This window comes from Mixophyes fleayi, chromosome 9, assembly GCF_038048845.1.
Source record: "Mixophyes fleayi isolate aMixFle1 chromosome 9, aMixFle1.hap1, whole genome shotgun sequence".
Taxonomy (NCBI): domain Eukaryota; kingdom Metazoa; phylum Chordata; class Amphibia; order Anura; family Limnodynastidae; genus Mixophyes; species Mixophyes fleayi.
The window spans coordinates 129214284-129233876 of NC_134410.1; the positions used below are offsets into that span (position 1 = coordinate 129214284).

The 19593-nt window shown below is 41.4% G+C and overlaps 1 protein-coding gene across 3 annotated transcripts in view; it reads left to right on the forward strand.

Annotated features, from left to right (window-relative positions):
* The window catches only part of COL5A1 (collagen type V alpha 1 chain), a 270218-nt gene that overhangs the window by 187733 nt on the left and 62892 nt on the right, over nucleotides 1–19593 (forward strand). For all 3 annotated transcript variants that reach the window (XM_075185732.1, XM_075185733.1, XM_075185735.1), the window contains 16 exons: nucleotides 604–663; nucleotides 3267–3308; nucleotides 3943–4005; nucleotides 8244–8318; nucleotides 10695–10787; nucleotides 11329–11385; nucleotides 11478–11531; nucleotides 13286–13339; nucleotides 15552–15605; nucleotides 15702–15755; nucleotides 15844–15897; nucleotides 16189–16233; nucleotides 16542–16595; nucleotides 17904–17948; nucleotides 18039–18092; nucleotides 19512–19556. In XM_075185732.1, coding sequence (XP_075041833.1) covers nucleotides 604–663; nucleotides 3267–3308; nucleotides 3943–4005; nucleotides 8244–8318; nucleotides 10695–10787; nucleotides 11329–11385; nucleotides 11478–11531; nucleotides 13286–13339; nucleotides 15552–15605; nucleotides 15702–15755; nucleotides 15844–15897; nucleotides 16189–16233; nucleotides 16542–16595; nucleotides 17904–17948; nucleotides 18039–18092; nucleotides 19512–19556 — 903 coding nt within the window. The remainder of the gene's footprint in view (nucleotides 1–603; nucleotides 664–3266; nucleotides 3309–3942; nucleotides 4006–8243; nucleotides 8319–10694; nucleotides 10788–11328; nucleotides 11386–11477; nucleotides 11532–13285; nucleotides 13340–15551; nucleotides 15606–15701; nucleotides 15756–15843; nucleotides 15898–16188; nucleotides 16234–16541; nucleotides 16596–17903; nucleotides 17949–18038; nucleotides 18093–19511; nucleotides 19557–19593) is intronic.

The window sequence follows — 19593 nt, forward strand, 5'->3', positions numbered from 1 at the left end:
TCTCCCCTGCGCTGTTTAACATAAACGGCAACTGCGAATGCAGGACCCTAGGAGAGAGGACTCCTATCGGATGCGCTGTCCCAACATGACTTTATAGTAAATTTCCCCAAAAAGTCATGTATCATTGTTGCAGCGGCAGGTGGTACTTAATGGGGCATCAACATGATCATTAATAATCACTCAGGAATTTTTCATGATTGCCTTTGGACCGAGATCAAAGATCAGAATTAAAAAAAACAAAAAAAACACAACTGTTATTAATAATTGTAAAGCTTCCAAAACACACCTATTTCAAGGTGTCTGTGTTCCACTTGGCCCATTGCATTTGTAACTGGCGTCTAGATCATTGGAGTCTGTTTGCACGACCAGATGCCTAAATGCTGTGACATCACCCTGCTACGATGATTGCTGCATCCCAGGGGGGTCTCAGCGGGAATGCAGGAAAAACCAAAACGTATTCTATGTTCAATGCAAAAAAAACCAAAAAACCCGAAACAACTTTATAAAAACTCCTTTGCTAAACCGCTATTTCCACCAACATGACGGATTTGTGTGTGGTTTGTCCAGATACATTAATCATTTTGTTGCATGTGTTTGTTCTAGTTTTCCGGAGGAGCTCGGGGTGAGAAGGGACAGAAGGGAGAACCAGCAATTATTGAACCTGTAAGTTGTTTGTTCATGTTTGATGACTTCACGTCACTAATAATCTCAGTCTGTATTTACTCTCTGCAAACTGACAGCTTGTAGCAGCCAGCTTGTGTCACCGGTATTTTCTATAGGTATAAATAGCCTGTGCTAGAACATACTGATGGAGCACATTCCATTGCCTGAAGGAGAGCAAACCAACCCTACATCGCCCCCTTTTGGCACATCTGGCTGTTGCAGCTGTGTGCATTGGATAATTCATCTCTGCAGCAGCTACCTATTGTACAAACTGGAATCCTGAGACATTATATATAAGTACTGACTTATAGCAGAGAGTAGCCTCTCAGGTAATTTTACAGATGCAGGACTTTTACGCTAGGTATAAATCGGGGGGTCCTAGTGCTGTCGGGTAATGGTGGGGTTAACCCTCTCTTTAGCTGCCCACCATTGTTGCAGGTAATGTAAACATTTGGCTCCTGTCTCCATGTCAAGACTTTTCCCAGATGCTTGAAAATCCAAACAACACAAAAAGCAGAATAAATATTAGCCAGATGTTTCCACTTTGAACCAGCAAACTTGTCCCTTACGCAGTGGGTCCAGTGCGCATTACCGCCTTCTACGTCAGCGACCAAGGTCTTGTCCGCGACCTTCCAACAGATTCCAGCTTCATATTAGCACACCTGTAAATCACAGGAAGGAGGAGGTAGGGTACCAAGGGGAGGATCATGGAATACATGTCCATTGAAGAATACATTTATTTAGCTGTCTATTTTACACTTGTATGTTTGTAGTATAATTATACTACATTTACATATTACGGCTCTTAACTTCTATTTGGTGCCTTCAGATATATATTTTAATTAAGCTCATTATACTATAGATTGTACTATTGTTTGTGTAGTATTAGCAGAGCTTGTAGCTCTTTACAAATGAATATATTACGAATTCTATATATTCATTAAAATGTATCAATGAGAATATATTTCTGTATGTGTAATTATCCACATTGCATTCTCTAAGCTAACACACACTTTCTGATAGGGTGCGCTTTAGCCAATCAGGCATCAGATTGCATTAGAATAACGGCTGCTGACTTCTGGTTGGGTGGTTACTGGCTGTGCTCCTCACAGTGTCTGCAGTGACATCTCGCCTGGATGACCTCTGTCAATGGATTACAGCTGCTCGGAATTTCTTAGGAGGCTGTGTATGTTCCCAGTGACAAATCCGGCTCCCCCTCCCACCCCCATGAACAGCTGATGATGGAGCTGAGAGGGGAATACACTAACAAACTAAGCTGGTGTTTGTCCTACCACCCACAGAGCTTAGGTGGTCCAAATAAACCTTATTTGAGAATTATATGGCTGGGTTTCTTGGGATTTGATTATTTTGCACAGTACAAACACCAGAGACAGAAAAGACCTTCCCAGCTGTGCAAAGGACGCTATACAGTAATTTATAACCCCATCAAGGCCAAACCTCATCTACAGCAAACCTGAAAATTTATGATATGAAAAAATCACTGACCAATCATCTAGTGAAGAAGATTGTAAATGTCTTTGTGTATGTTACTGAATAGTTTTATACTCAGCGCCCCTTAAACATCCCCCCCGTCGTCGCCCCCCCCAACCCATGAGCAGAGTATATTACTTGATAACATTTGCTGTACATTGCAGAAACCCTGGAGATATGATAGTGATATTTGTAATAATAGGCTGAAGTACACAGAGAGCCGTACCGCTGTCAATGTAGATGTTGATTATCAGTCTTTTGACAATACAATCCCAGTGTACATATGAGGAATGAACACCGACGGAAAACGCAGCTGCTGCAGCAGCTCTTGGAAATCGTCAATCACAGCTAACAGGAGAGGTTTTTTTTCTTCCCAAAGTTTCATCTTCTTCATTAATGTGTTGTACTGAGACTGCCGCGCCCCCATAAAGTCATAGACTGAGCTTCAGCCCAATTATTGTCTTTACACGAGTCTGGATAATGTCCTCTCATTATGCCCAAATTGATGTCCTTCTCTTCTGCTCGTGTTGTATCAGTGGACTCCGCTCGCAGATCCTCAAACGCCTTTCTCAGTCTATTTTGTTGCATTTTAAATTGCCCTCCACTTGCAAATGATTGCCATTTATTTCTGGCACCAGACAAATGTACTAACTTTCCTGGATGGAAAGATACTTAGCGTTTCATCATCCCCATGCAGCGTTCAGAGGTGATTGGTTTATTGCTGTAGGGAAATGGGAAAAAAAACATGGCTGTACTCCTTGTGAATACTAATATGTGAGATCCTGAGCGTCTCTGTACAGCAGTAATCTACAGAGCAGGCAGTGATCTGCGGTACAGTGAATATATCCCATCTCCCGCACTGTCAGTGCACACAGGGTACTGCTAGGAGGACGTAGCAAACGGTTATTTAAATTATTATGCAGATTATCATGTCAGCCTCTTGACATCTCTGGTGCTGCAATAACTGAGTTTTGGCTCTTCTGGGCTCATAGCAAAAGTCTATAAACCATTCCAAAACCATGAAAAAGTGGCCTGATGGTGCAGGGAAGAGGCAGATTTGGTCAAAGTGCGTTTAGTAACAACTTGTCGCTAACCCTTGTGTTTCTTTGCAGGGAATGCTGATTGAAGGGCCCCCTGGCACAGAAGGACCCGCCGTAAGTCTCTTACTTTATTTTATTCTTTCTACTTTGCCGGAAGGGGTGGTTGAAATATCGATTCCTTAAATAAAATACTGTAAACCTCTTTGGTTATCTTAATGCAGAACGCCCGTTCCACCTGCTTCTCCATCCACAGTTTCTCAGGAAAGCTAGCAGGGCAGAATTTCAGAATAGCTCTGTTTAAGCTCAGATAGGTTAATTAGTAGCTCTGTCATTTTCAGAATTAGCGGAGCTGGGTACAAACAGGTAACAGAAAGCTCATTAAACCTGCTTTTATTCCCAGAGCCATTGTAATAGTATCATGGTGCATAATCTGTATTGCATCCAGCTACTGATTACAGATCCATTTCAGAAACCGATGTTTGAGGTTAATCCTGAGTGGTTCAGGCCGCCATGGCATCAGTAACCTTTAGATTAAAATTCCTGCAGGGCTGACATTCTGTATCCCGTCTGACCCCTGAGATGGTCATGTGATGTGGTGGGGGATCTCCGGGGTTCAGTAGGGGTGTTAATGTGACACTAGTTACCCTCATGTTTTCCATGTAATGCCCCAGTTTTGTAATATTTCACTCTGTTAATAAACAACCATTGTGGACACATTATTATAGTAAATCTGTTCTCTTTTCTACAGGGATATCCTGGTCCTCCTGGTACTACAGGTCCCTCCGGTCCTTCTGGTGACCCCGGTGAAAGAGTAAGAACAATCTGCTTGATATTTGTGTATTGCCCAGGCCTAGCCCCCAGTAGCCCTCTAAAGATGGATGCTTAGCGGGCACGAGAGCGCCTGTCCTGTATGTCTGTATTGTCACACTCATCGCTCTCTCCTGTATGCAGAGTGTGATGTACAGTGATCATTATGTCCTTAGTGTGTTATATCCACCACAGAACACTGAATTCCGCTAACTCTGTAAATTCCGTACATGCGTTTTAGAGTTTTATTTTCTGGGTAGCGCAATGACGGCCTTTGCTGGGAGTAACATAATTTTAATGTATTGGAAGCAGGAAATATATCATGTAAATATAAATGATACAAACTGTACATTACCTACACCAGGTGTATCGGATGTATTCAGTACAGGAATTATGTCTAATACAAACGACACTTCCCCAAGAAGTCTAAGTGGTGTTTTCCCAAGTCCCAGGGACACACAGTCCTCTGTCCTTACCGGGTTGTACGTTCCTTTATGAACACTGCATGGTACAAAGTGGTCATTTTATATATAAATAATTCATTATAATAATAAGGAACACTGAGAACCTTTGTAAAGAACTCTTCAATGAAGGTTTGGCACTATATCGGTGTCGTCTGACACAATGTAACACTGGGAACCACAGCTACAATAAGAATATCTCTATCATTATTTAGTCATAATTTGCTTTATTAGACCATTCTCCCTATGATTACATGACTCTGATAGTTTTCTATATTGCATTGGAATGACCACTGACCCACTGGACTGTTCTTGAACCTCATACAATCCTCCCCCTCCCCCCTAATCATGTTGTACTAGTCGACTACACCCAGTGGATATTTTCTTAGCCTAATCAATATTCATGAGGATGCGGCTTATCAATCCCATACCATCAGCGGAGTGGGCGCGGCAGAGACTCAAATCATCTCATCACGCCCCCCTGCGTTGACCCATGTCATCTTTGCGGCACCAAGTGAAATGGTTAATTTGCTGCCCCCACTGATAGTCTTAAAATACATTTAAAAATTGCTCAAACATGTGATCACCAGTAACAAGGGTAAGGACAATGACATTTTAGGATATATAATGTCAACAGAAATAATGGCTGATTGTAGTGAGTTGCGGCAGCATCACCTGAGCCAACAGACCGTTGCCAAAACGTCGCTATAACCAGGTGGTAAATTAGGTCGTCTACACTTCATCCAAACTTTAAGTTGTTTGATGTAGACGCCCTGCGTCTCAGTGGAGCGTGTCTGTATCGTGTGATGGCCTCTTACGTAGGCGATGAGAGGTTACGCTCCGTTTCACGAGCAGGAATGTAACCTGTGTTTGTCATAATAACCCGAGCGGTGTACCCCATTCTCCGGGGACTAATGGCAGCCATGCAGGGAGGCTGGCCAGCAGCGCGTAGCAGAGAGAGATGACATCATACCTTACTACTCACACATATGGTTATCATTAGGCATAAGATTCGATCGCAGGGCGTAGACTGCTTTTCAGCCCTACATTGTGGGAGCCAAGACCTGGAGCCTGGGGGGGGGGAGGGGAGGGGGAGCTGGAGATGGGATCAGGAATCGCACCAATTAACCTCCTCTTGCCAGAGAGTCACATAGCTAGGAATACTCTGCAGCATTCAAAGTCCCGGGGTCCCTTCACTGTTCCCAAAATGAAAATATATTCCCAGTGTCCTAGATAAAAGGTCCAAAAATATAGATTCAGATCAGCCTCAAACTGGTGACCTGGAGGAATATTATGGAAGTTTAGAAAGTATTTAATTTCCAACATCTGTATCTTCTCTATAGTGAGTGATACCAGAGATTGCCACCTAGTGGCCATGACTAATTAATGCAGCCATTCTGATGGTAATTACAGTAAGTTGCTACATCAAAGCCACCTGTAACATTGTATCACAATGCATCTTGCTGTGGTCACGGGGGCTGAATGATGAGTCCTGTGTGGCCTTGGTTTGGCATTGAGCATAATGATGACTTATAATATCATTATATTATACAGCAGGGGTTATATTACCTAAATGTAATCATTGAGAAGTGACGTAAGAATATATTGTACCACGGATAAGCCCCCACCGTCACCCACATACCCATTAACCTCTTGGACATTCCCATATAACTGGAAAGCTGAGAGTATGCAATTAGTTAGAAGTAATTAATGCAGGGGCCACTCAGGAAAATATAGAACTTTATTTTTTACAGATGTCTCAAAGCCATTAACTCCATCTATGAATGATGCTATTAGTGGGGGGTATACAATATATAGTGTTTCCTCTGCATAGTAATAACGCTGTCGCACTGTGCAGTCTCCAGATTGTCTAGTACAGTGGAAACCACTTGTGAGATATTCTGCAAAAACTAAATTGTATTATTATACGGAGAAGAAATGTATTGTCGTCTTTTTAAGTTGTTGACTGGCATAAAATCTGTCTAATTATTCATTGTTATTAGTATGTGTCACTAGATAAAGCATTGCACAGTGTGTGTGACTGTGAGGTAATACATTCACATGATTAGTGCTGATTCATGCATTAATGATAATGTGCAATTCTGAATGCATCTGCAGGTCTATAAACTGGTACTAAAATCAGATCTGTACAAAGTGTTTACGCTGCAGCCGCTCACATAATGTGTATCTGCTGCTTAGCGAGCAATGGATAAAACATATACTTATCAGTTTTCATAAACGGCACCTTTTATAAATCACGTTGGGAAGTTTATTTCAATAAAATAAATGAAATCGTTGTAGAAGTTACAGGTCATTTTGGTAGATATTTGGTGGTTCTTCCATCATCGCCATGTTGCCCAGAATTCCAAGGAACACTTCCTGTTCTTTTAAGAATTGTCCCGGACTGACCTCCTGCAGTGACTCATGGTGCAGTGATCGAATGAATAATGGATGAATATCTTACAAATTGTCTGATACATTCGGCATAGTTCTAGTATTTTATCAAAGATGTTTAAAACCGGATCCCATAATAAAATAAGATGTGCTTTTAACATAAATCACTCTAGGTACATGTAAGAAGACATGCTGGGTTATTCTATTTATTTTCCTTAGTGTTCTTCTTCAAGTTGCTATTAATGATTTACATATTGCTTATTGTCATATGATTACCATGGCAACCACAGTCACATGATATATGATGTAGAGAGCAGAGAGGTTTAGGATTGGCCCCTCCTCTCATAGCACTATCCCCCTTCCCTCCTCTGCCATCATGTGACCACTGAGGAGCTACATGACTGATTGGCCCTGATCATGTTACACTCTCCCGGAGAAGGAACATAAACCAAAGGTTTCCAGCTGACAGACGCTATTTTGCAGTGACAGACATATAAATAGACCACTGAACAATTTAGAGAGGGAAAACAGAGTTTATAAGAGGAAATCCTGAAAAATAATTATTGGCTTCATGTTAAAACGATAACATGAAAGTAATATTGTTGCTGTTCTCCAGAATTGCACACTCCCAGCACTTGTCAGGTTGATCTTCAAAGCAAGACCGAGACTGACAGACAGATTGGTTCATAGCTCTGGATTATACATATTATTACCGGATGTTCCTTTTATTTCCATTATCATACAGCATTACTTTATGACAATAGAATCTGGCTGAGCTGGGAGCCCATTAGCGTCTATAAAGCTGCTTAGTATCTTCTGCACTAATGGAGTTATTATACTTCCGTTATTTATGCTGAATACTGCTCGTGAAACCTATGAATATTAATACAGTAAAATGATGCAGCAATGTACAGTATTGTTCCAAAACATACGGAGAACAAAGTGCAGAGAGAGAGAAGCGGAACAGTCGGGTCCCTGCCCCACAGAGCTTACAATCTAAATGGGACACGTAAAACCAAAATACCATTGTAACAAGTGCTGTAGTTGGTGATACAAAGTAACAAGTGCTGTAGATGGCGATACAAAGTAACAAGTGGAAAGGTTAGAAGTTGGAGACATACATTAGTGACGTAACATAAATGCGTTGAATGTATTTTTTGCAAAGTCATTTTTATGCCCAGACTGTAGGAGAGGTTTTATATTGGGCTGGTGCCAAGTCACCAGTATGGCATCGGGTGTTTTTTATTGGATTAGATAATTTATCTTTTGGTGTCAAATAGAAACATTTTGCCTCTGATGTAGGCCACTGTCTGTATTCAGGGAACAGTATGGGCTACAATTCTACCACTGGTGTCGTTACAATACTTTTCTTCTTCTCACCCTCCAGGGACCCACCGGCCGACCAGGTCTTCCTGGAGCTGACGGATTACCAGGACCACCAGGCACTATGCTTATGTTACCTGTAAGTAAACTTCGTTTCAACCATCTCCTCTTTATAGAACCTGTGATGAGGAACAAGTTATGGTTTCCTTTACGTGCTGTGCAGTCAATATTCCATTGTCCCTTAATACTGTGACAGCGTTCTGAAGCTGTCAGATCAGGTGTAGACTGCTGTCGCTGGATTATATATCTCAGCCGATCAACGAATGCTGCTCATCTTGTACTACAACAGGCCTGACCCACCTGTGGCTTGCCAGGTGTAGTGAAACTACAAGCCCCAGCATGTTCTACTAGTAAATAGCCAGCCGATAGCTGGTAGGGCATGCTGAGACTTGTAGTTTCACAACAGGCCTATACTAAAAGGTCTGTGGGTTCTGCCTTCCTCTGCTGTGGACCACAGCCTATCCTCAACAAGCAAAGAGCAGAAAGTGATCATGTGACTTCACATGCTTTACATTGACCAATCAGTTGCAAGCCTGCCCCGCACACCCTATCTCTTCCAATACATCACTAAACAGACACAGATGTGGGCTTCCATAGAGCCCCTTATGTATGATATGTATATCCAGCTACAACCCGTATAGCGCCTGTAACGGCCCACAGCGCTCGCCTCGTTATAGGCAGGTTCTCTGTGTCGCCTTCCGGGATTTTGTCCTTTTCTCCTATCCACCAGATTTCCTGCACTTTCCATCTTCCTGTTTACCACAATGTATATACCCTATTTATCTCTTTTTTTTTTTTTGCGTTGTTAAACATAATCAAATAGACACTAATGCCTTTGGCAGAAAAATCAGCACGGCTATAGATTTGCTGGAAGTTTCTCATTAGTAAAAATTGTTGTTTGTGCTAAAATAATAATCACATGATGGAACTTGCTTCAAAGGGCTCCAGCGCCTGCCAAATTCACAGTGACACTCTGTAATGATGTGCGGACGTGTTAGTTTATTAAAAGGACATAGAAAGCGATAGGTAATGACTTGATGTCGCTCAGAAGCCCTAGTGATCGCTGCTGCGCCGCTCTTGTCGGGGAATTGGCAACGTTTTGTTGGTTATTATTTAAAAATAGACATAAATGTTCTTTTAATCTGACTGTAATTAGGTGGTTAATCTGTTTTTGGATAAATTAATTTATTGTTAGCCATCAGAATAGACCCATAACGATTTTTATTTCTGGGAATAATTGCAAATTTCACAGATCAAGAATAAAATAAAATAGATGTTTAAGGATTGACAGTGCTGTTTTTGCGCATATTATACTGTCCCTGTTGTACATGGCACTGGCTGCAGGACCTCCATCAGTACAGTAATGTAATGCCTGCGCCCCTAGTGTACAATCCGGGATAATAAACATCATTGTGTAGCCTCAGGCACAGCCAGGGGCATCTGCCACCCAGGCCGGTCCCATAGTTGGCTACTTTGGGCTGGATCACTGGGCCACTTGCAATTTTTTTCCCTTTAAAATGTACCCAATAGGCTGCTGAGTTGAATCTTGACCCCTAAAATTTGTCAGCCCTCCCCTGGGCGCCGCACAGGTTAAACGTATTCTCATTAGGCGCTCAGCCTGTGGCACGCTGCCCTCCTGCTGCAGGAATCCTCGTGATATACGTGTGATTTATATATTATTCAATACGCTGCAATTTCATGGAGTCTAGATAGGGCCTTTTAAGTAGGAATAAATCTAAGAGCTATTTTAAAAGGGAGCAGTTTTTATACTGTACAAAAGTAGCACAAGGGAGGGGGAGGAAATAAAAACGTCGTCTTGGTTTGTTTGTAGTCAACAAAATGGTGTATTTACTGCGTAGAATAAAATGTAGATATGGCTTTATAATAGCAGTTGCGTGACGCCAGGCCGAGGCCTATTCCCCTGATCTTAGGGAAGAGCAGAGACGGCTTCTGCCATCCACGGACAGATTCAAAGAAGCTCATGGAAAATAATTTGCTGTTGTCTGTTTTTTGCCATGATTTGTAATTACCTCTATATATTCTACAGATACTTACCTGTATATATGTAGCAATATGTTGTAGTAGAATGTGAGCTGCACTTTTCTTATATTAGTTTTGGGTGGACAGTCATCTAATTTATTAGTTGCTAACTGTGTGCTACCATCATTTTCTGAAAGTCTGTCCCAAATACCAAGAGACTGATTAGGATGAGTAAATAAACTGCCCTATTAGTAATCAGATGATTTCTATTGTTGTAGAACATTCTTTTCTCTATGTATAAAGCACATTCATACTAGTGTACAGGAGTATACAATATCTGAAACACATCGGTCACATTATCTGGTTATGTCACTTCCTGTAAGGGCCTCTGGGACGGAAATAGTTGATGCATTTACTGCTGGCCATGTAGTCCAAAATACAAATCATTGTCTGTTCTTCTCTCCGTTCCTCGCAGTTCCGCTTCTCTGGAGGATCAGATGCTTCATCCAAAGGTCCCCAACTTTCTGCACAAGAGGCCCAGGCTCAAGCGATTCTGCAACAGGCCAGAGTAAGTCCCCGGCTTCTGGGAGTAACCTGTAATGTGACAGCCCCTGGAGATGACCTTATTACCTGATATCTGTATCATGTTGCAGTAAAGTGGGATGTAATGTAGACTGAAACAAAGGGGGGTATTCAATTGTTAGCCAGAACCGCTAAAATCCCGCGCTCGAAAAATATTACCGTTAATACGGTAATATCTCGCTGGATTTCAGCTCGCAGCTCCCTAGATCACCTTAGTAAGTTATAGATAAGATAGAGGCACAGAGCTGAGGGTAAAGCACTGAAATACCCAAGAACATAAGAAGAAGAGTTCAGGAAGGGACTTATTTCCAGATATAATAAATACCGGGTGGGGATTGTTTCACTGAATGGATCATACTTCCAGCAGATGGAGACATGTTTGGAGTAAACACAAGTCTATCCCGAGGATAAGACACTTGTAGAATTGGCAGCGTGGATGGGACAAATGGTCATTGGCTTCATCTGTTCCTGTGTCAGTCAGTAGAATGTTTGTGTGCACCCTAAACCTGTCTGTTTACTGCTTTCAGCTGGCATTGCGGGGACCATCTGGTCCTATGGGACTCACAGGAAGGCCCGGCCCAATGGTAAGTAAGCTGATATGTTGTATTTCACTGGTCACGTGACGTTGTACTTCACTGGTCACGTGATATTGTTACTAACATTATTCTCATTGCAGGGATCATCAGGTTCTTCCGGATTAAAGGGGGAGTCAGGGGATTTAGGGCCACAGGTGAGTATTTATCCCCCATAATTCCCTCACGTTTCCTTTCTGCACAAACCAACCAACCAACTGCCCCCAGTGGAGAAATTCCCTGTGCCCGTTCCCTTCTATGTATAGATCTTTATGTATTAACTCCTCTCCTGACTGTCAAAAAGGATTTTGACCGGCAAATGTATAATAGCATAGACCATATATAAAGTATAATAGAATAGGCCATATATAAAGTATAATAGCATAGACCATGTATAAAGTATAATAGCATAGACCATCTATAAAGTATAATAGCATAGACCATGTATAAAGTATAATAGCATAGACCATATATAAAGTATAATAGAATAGGCCATATATAAAGTATAATAGCATAGACCATATATAAAGTATAATAGCATAGACCATCTATAAAGTATAATAGCATAGACCATGTATAAAGTATAATAGCATAGACCATATATAAAGTATAATAGAATAGGCCATCTATAAAGTATAATAGCATAGACCATATATATAAAGTATAATAGCATAGACCATGTATAAAGTATAATAGCATAGACCATATAAAACGTATAATAGAATAGGCCATATATAAAGTATAATAGCATAGACCATATATATAAAGTATAATAGCATAGACCATATAAAAAGTATAATAGAATAGACCATATATAAAGTATAATAGCATAGACCATATATAAAGTATAATAGCATAGGCCATATATAAAGTATAATAGAATAGGCCATATATAAAGTATAATAGCATAGACCATGTATAAAGTATAATAGCATAGACCATATATAAAGTATAATAGCATAGGCCATATATAAAGTATAATAGAATAGGCCATATATAAAGTATAATAGCATAGACCATATATAAAGTATAATAGCATAGGCCATATATAAAGTATAATAGAATATGCCATATATGAAGTATAATAGCATAGACCATGTATAAAGTATAATAGCATAGACCATATATAAAGTATAATAGCATAGACCATATAAAAAGTATAATAGAATAGGCCATATATAAAGTATAATAGCATAGACCATATATATAAAGTATAATAGCATAGACCATATATAAAGTATAATAGCATAGACAATATATAAAGTATAATAGCATAGACCATATATAAAGTATAATAGTATAGACCATATATAAAGTATAATAGCATATACCATATATAAAGTATAATAGCATAGACCATATATAAAGTATAATAGAATAGGCCATCTATAAAGTATAATAGCATAGACCATGTATAAAGTATAATAGCATAGACCATATATAAAGTATAATAGCATAGGCCATATATAAAGTATAATAGAATAGGCCATATATAAAGTATAATAGCATAGACCATATATAAAGTATAATAGCATAGGCCATATATAAAGTATAATAGAATATGCCATATATAAAGTATAATAGCATAGACCATGTATAAAGTATAATAGCATAGACCATATATAAAGTACAATAGCATAGACCATATATAAAGTATAATAGAATAGGCCATCTATAAAGTATAATAGCATAGACCATATATAAAGTATAATAGCATAGACCATATATACACTATAATAACATAGGCCATATAGAGCTTTGTTGTGTGTGTTATTAGAAGTATGTAAAGGTCTCCCCAGGTTTTTACAACAACTCTTTTGCTCTTAGTGGATATTCTGTCTGTTATGAAGAACTGAGGTCATGTGATCCGTCTTGTTCATGATATATCTCATTGTGCTGTGTATTTCTATAGGGTCCACGTGGTACTCAAGGTCCCGTCGGCCCATTGGGAAAGCCTGGACGAAGGGTGAGTCTGCAGAGCACCAGCTGTTGTAGCACTATAAGTACCAGCATGCCAGTCAAAGGGAGCCTAAGCCTGGTCATGGAGTGTAGTTGTTTTGTCTTTCATATAAAGGACATGCAGTGTACAATTACATGTTGTAGAGCTGGAAGATTTCCACCGATACAGAAATAGAGACCTCCTGTGGAGCAGAAGTTCAAAATATGAACCCTATTTAGTGGGAGTTTCTGAATCAAAAAGTTTCAAGTTATTTATTTTTTTTCATTGAAAAAGTACTCTATTAAGAAATGAGTACTAACATAAGTGGTGTGCAATAGGCGGGAGTGAGAGGTGGATAACAGAGATGAGACAAGGCGCAGGTCAGAGGTAGATCTAAGAGGGCAGGAGGGAGAGTATTTTGATATGAGATTTTAGATGTATGCAGAGGTGTTGTTGAGGGCTTTGTAGGTAAGGCTGAGTAATATGAATAGGATTCTGGAGGACACAGGGAGCCAGTGTAGGGATCTGCAGAGTGGTGCAGCAGATGTGAGCGGCGAGAGGAAGATCAGTTTTGCAGCAGCATCTAGGATGCATTGAAGTGTGGATATATCGGTGTCGGGAATGCCAGATAGCAGGAGGCTGCAGCAGTCAAGACGGGAGATGATGAGAGAATGGATAAAAGATTTGGTAGCATGTTGAGTAAGAAAAGGGCGTATTTTTGGCAATGTTTTTAAGGTGGAATTGAGGGGACAGAGAGAATCTAGATGTCAGGAATAAAGCAGAGGGCAGAGACAAGTGTGACACCAAGGCAGCGGACTTGGGAGACTGAAATATTGTGGAGTTATTGACAGTGAGGGAAATTTGAGGGGAGGTAATAAGCTCTGTTTTGGACATGTTGAGCTTTAGCTAGCATAGTGACATCCATGTGGAGATAGCAGAAAGATAGTTGGTTACATGAGATAGTACAGAAGGGGGGAGGTCAGGGGAAGAGATATAGATTTGGGTGTCATCAGCGTAGAGGTGGTATTGGAGGCCGAATGAGTTAATTATTGCCCCAAGAGAAGAAGTGCACAATGAAAAAAGCAAAGGGCCAAGAACAGATCCTTGTGGGACCCCAACAGATAGTGGGACTGGAGGGGAGGATGTGCCAGAGGTAGAAACACTAAAGGAGCAGTTGGATAGGTAGGAAGTAAACCAAGGAAAGGACTGTGTCACAAAGGTCAATGGAGTCAAAGGTGTGTAGGAGAAGAGGGTGATCAACAGTGTCACCAGCAGCAGAGAGGTCCAGGAGATGAGTATGGAGAAATTACCATTACATTTTGCAGCAAGTAGATCATTGGTCACTTTTGTGAGAGCAGTTTCAGTGGAATGTTGGGGGCAGAAGCCTGATTGCAGAGAGTCAGAATGGAAAGAGAGGAGAGAATGTGAGACAGGTGTTTGTACACTAATCGCTCAAGTAGTTTGGAGACAAAGGGGAGGAGAGAAATAGGGCGGTAGGTGGAGAGAGGGGCTGGACCGAGAGATGGTTTCTTTAGAATAGGTGAGATGAGCGCATGTTTAAAGGAGGATGGAACTGTGCCAGTGGAGAGAGACAGGCTGAAGAGGTGAGTTAGAGGTGGGCACACAGCGGAGGAGAGGGAGCGGAGAAGTTATTTTATATGAAAATAATACATTATGGCTGTTTCCTTTAAAAGGTAATAAGATATTGAAACCATATAAATATAAGATGTGTAGATGATCCTATTTTGATCTGCCTGTGATCTGGAATCTCTTCCCTCCAGCCACAGATCATCAGAAGTCAGTTCCCCAGGATCTAAATCTTTTATTGTTTTGTTACTGTCAATGCGACAAGATTCTCTTTACAGACATCGTCATTGAAATGGTTTTGTTCTTTGTCCTGTGTTGTGGCTTCATTACTAAAAGAGACGAGAACGTTTTGACCGTCAGAAATGGAAGCCCAGCTTGATCAGCTTCATAAAATAATAATCATAATTCTATAAATTACAACGGTATGGGGGAGATTTAGTTCAGAGCAAAGTACTGCTGGAGCCTGGCGTGATGTGCTCCTGCTCACGTGTCCGGTATTACGGTACATGAGGTGCCAGCAAATATAAGCACTGTGTTAGTACCCCACCATCGTATGAGGCTCCAACGGGGGCCTAAGAGTCACAATGATCATTCCACTGTTATGTGTCTTTTCTGAGTGACCGCTGTCTGATTGTTGCTTATCACCCCTCAGGGTCGAGCTGGTAGTGATGGTGCTCGTGGAATGCCTGGACAAACTGGAACTAAGGTAGGGCACACATATATTCCCTTACCCCTGGGAGCCAGGTGCGTATGAAGCATGGATATGAGACATAAATAATAACTCGATTTGCCTCTGTTCTAGGGTGACAGAGGATTTGATGGATTAGCTGGTTTACCTGGTGAAAAAGGACATCGGGTAAGGTTCATTTTCTTTCCTCATTGTTTTTCAGGTGTTTAGCTACATGAGCATGTGCTGATCAATGGTTGTTGTTGATTATTCATAGGGTGAAAACGGTCCCCACGGGCCTCCAGGCCCACCAGGAGAGGACGGTGAGAGGGTAAGTAGACTCTCCAGTCTCTGGACTGCATATAATGGCATAGCCAGAACCAATGTGTGTTCAACTTATAGACGACGATCATCATAGCTGCAATCATAGCTTACAGCTTCATAAACCTGTATCCATATAGTCTGCAAAACTGATCTTCAGTACAAATGGGCAGAATGAATTGGTGCAACTGACCTGGAAACGACAGTTAAAGGGGGGACAGGTCCGAATAACAGGGGGATTGGATTAGAGAGAGGAAGAGCTGAATATATCACGTTGTACACATCTCTCTGCTTTTTGTAGGGCGATGACGGAGACGTTGGACCCAGGGGATTGCCAGGTGAACCTGTAAGTGCTTTATATCTCCTCATTATCAACCCACTAACTAGAAGCACCCTCTGGGTACCCTGAACAGGACAGAATTTATTGATGCACAAAATTCCTGAGCCCCGGCTTGTAACATGCCATGAATTGGTCCTTTCAATTCTGGAAACCCAGAGATTACAGAATTAATCCCTCCCTAATGAATATATATGTTAGGCATACCGACCCTGTCCCATAATTCCCAATTTGTATGCTGCAATCTCATTAATAGACCCGAGTGTGGTCCTTTCTCTCTATTATTTTGTAATTCCAATTTTCTATCTTCTTTTTAGGGACCACGTGGTTTGCTTGGACCAAAAGGACCACCAGGGCCCCCTGGGCAACACGTAAGTACCTCCCCCGATGCATGAGATTAGAGGCGCTGTGCGTGACAGAGGTTGCTGTATCTGCAGTAATCCGTCTCTCGCATCATTCCACAGATCCACACATAACGGCGAACCAGCAGGGCTCAATGAGCCTGAACTGGGAAATTAATGTGCAATCCTTGGCCTTATTTAAATATTGCTGATAAGTTGCAGTGTTAAATAGCTTATTCCAGGGCCCCGAAAATACACATCTGTCAGCACCGTGTAATGTTCTCCGAACAACCCCCGGTCTACACAAAGCTTCTGTTAGACGCATCGTTACATGTCCAAATGTTCCAACAGCTGCTGCAGTGACACAGGCTGTGTCTGAGATGCCTGTTTATGGCCTATTGCAGAATTAGGGTTATTGCTGATGTATTATCATAATGGGTCATATAATGCGTTGTAAGAATTGTGATTTTTGCTCCTGTCATGTTACCTAGCAGTTCTAGTGTATTGTATAGTAGGATAGAGCACGCTCAGTGCTTACTATAGACACTGTGCCCTCTAGAGAGGGTTAGAGGACAGGGCCGCGCAGGATGCATCGTAGCGGGTGAGCAAGATACATTTCATGAATGATAGATGGGAGGACAAGAGATCAAGATAGATGGTGGAGGGTAAGTAGATGGGTTAGGATAGGTAATATTATAGGTAAATAGTTCAGGATGGACATAGCTGGGAAATGTATGGTCCAGGATGGATGAGACTGGTATAGATGGGGTGAAGTAGATGGGTTGGGATGGGTAATAGTGCAAGTAAATCGGTTGGGATGGTCAGATGGGAAATGTATGGGCCAGGATGGATGAGCCTATTATAGATGGGGTGAAGTAGATGGGTAATAGTACAAGTAAATAGGTTGGGATAGACATAGATGGGAAATGTATGAGTCAGGATGGATGAGCCTATTATAGATGGGGTGAAGTAGATGGGTTGGTACGTATGAAAGGACATATATTACGTAGTCTGGTTGATTGGGAGGACTGAGATGAATGGTGGGAATGGACAGACACGGACAAGTGGTTGGCTTGGAATGGATGAAAGGACAAGTCACGGTTAACGAGAACCAGCAAGTGGTGGGTCAGGGTGGATGAATAACAACAGACGGTGGACAGATATTAGAAGGGAGAGGAAGCAGAATACAAAAGAGAAATGTGAAGGAGAGAAGTATCCGCAATGTTGGAACAAAATCCAGATGTCTCATTAGAGAGGAATTCAGAGTTCCGGTTTTATGTCTTATTTCTGCATTGAGAGATGATGATCCAGCTAAACACTGTAACCTGCTCTTTCCAGGGTGTTCCTGGGATGGACGGCCAGGTTGGACCCAAGGGGAATGTGGTAAGTGTTTGCATGACCCATGTGGCTAATAAAAATGAAGATCTGGTCAGATATGGGAATACTTGTCCTTCATGGTGACCTTTCTTTCAGGGACCTCAAGGTGAACCTGGACCTCCCGGACAGCAAGGAAACCCAGGCGCACAGGTGAGGCTCCGTCTCCAGGACCTCTGAACTCAGAGCATTGTGTGACTTCCCCAAATGTAAAACATCCCATATCTAGGTCTGTAAAACAGACCTGTTAGGTTATTATACCCCTATTAGCTGGACTGATGGATTTATGTATCATATCATAGCTCCCAATAAAATAGGTTTAATATATGCAAACCAGCAAAGAGGGAAAATTGTCTCAATTATACACAAATGTCATTTACTGTTTACAGCCATGAAAACGCAACGAAACTGAAAAATACATCAGTTCAGTGACATAGTTTAAAGCATTTTCTCAGCTGAATGATTTAAACATAACTTTAAAAGTTGCTTCCATCCTCTATACTCCTCCGAAATCTGCTGTCCTGGCTGAGCTTAGTTTTTGGAAACGCCCACTGTAGGAGGGGCTAATAAGGGGCTGCCAGGATTTCAGTCATGGTTCAAATGTCACAGGTCGACCCCAACATCGGCACCCGGCTCAGTGAGACAGGACAGTAGAAGCTCGCTGTGTAATATATCATTTTGTCTAGTTTTACAGTGTGCAATGGAACTTTGACATTTTATTTGGAATTTTGTAACACTTTTCCTTTAAGGATATTTTATTTTATAAAATATCTGATTCCTTTGGTTCTGGCATTTGTCATATGGTTAGTACAACCTTGTCAGTACCAAGCAGATCTTGGGTCCAGTTCTTCCGCCTCTTTAACCTCTGATGTTATTTATGGAGTGCCCAGATGGTGATGTGCCTGTGACATTCCCACAGGGCCGCCATCTTGATGCCTGAACTCATGGCAACCTTTTCTGAATTTTAATAGGGACAAACAGAATCCATGTGAATAATTTGACAGTAACACTGTGAGATCCTGTTACTGTTATTCTGTTGGGATCAGGGGAGAGAGAGTTTTTCCCAGAGATCCGCACTTGTAGGAATAATGAGACAATGGCTGAGCCGTTATATTATCATAATAATGGTACAACACTTCCTTCGGTGTTTCCTGTAATATGATATCAGTCTACACTACTCATAGCTGGAATTTATTTATACATTCTATGTACTTAGTTGCTGCCATCATCCATTGCTGAGAGGGCATTCCGGGACTTGTAGTTCCACAACACCTGGAGTCCCACTCTCTGCCTACTGTACCTTTGATTATGGGTTTTGTTCCATTGTGTCAGGTAGTTCCTCTCACAACCAGTAGGTGGCAGTAATATATCACACTTAGTGGTTTAGTCAGCGACTGAATCCTCAGTGTCCGTTTTCTGTAGCTGATAAATCAGACAGCTCCTGACAACAGGCCGATCTCCTCCACAACATTCTGCTGTCAGTCAGGATTTAGCCGAGGTGTAAACTCTGATTTCTAGAAATAAATAAGCAAATATCCTGTTATGTCTGTAACATCTTTGTTTTCTCCGCAGGGTCTTCCAGGTCCACAGGGTGCGATCGGACCTCCAGGAGAAAAGGTAATGTAACAGGTCCCAGATGCCTGGATACTGCCCA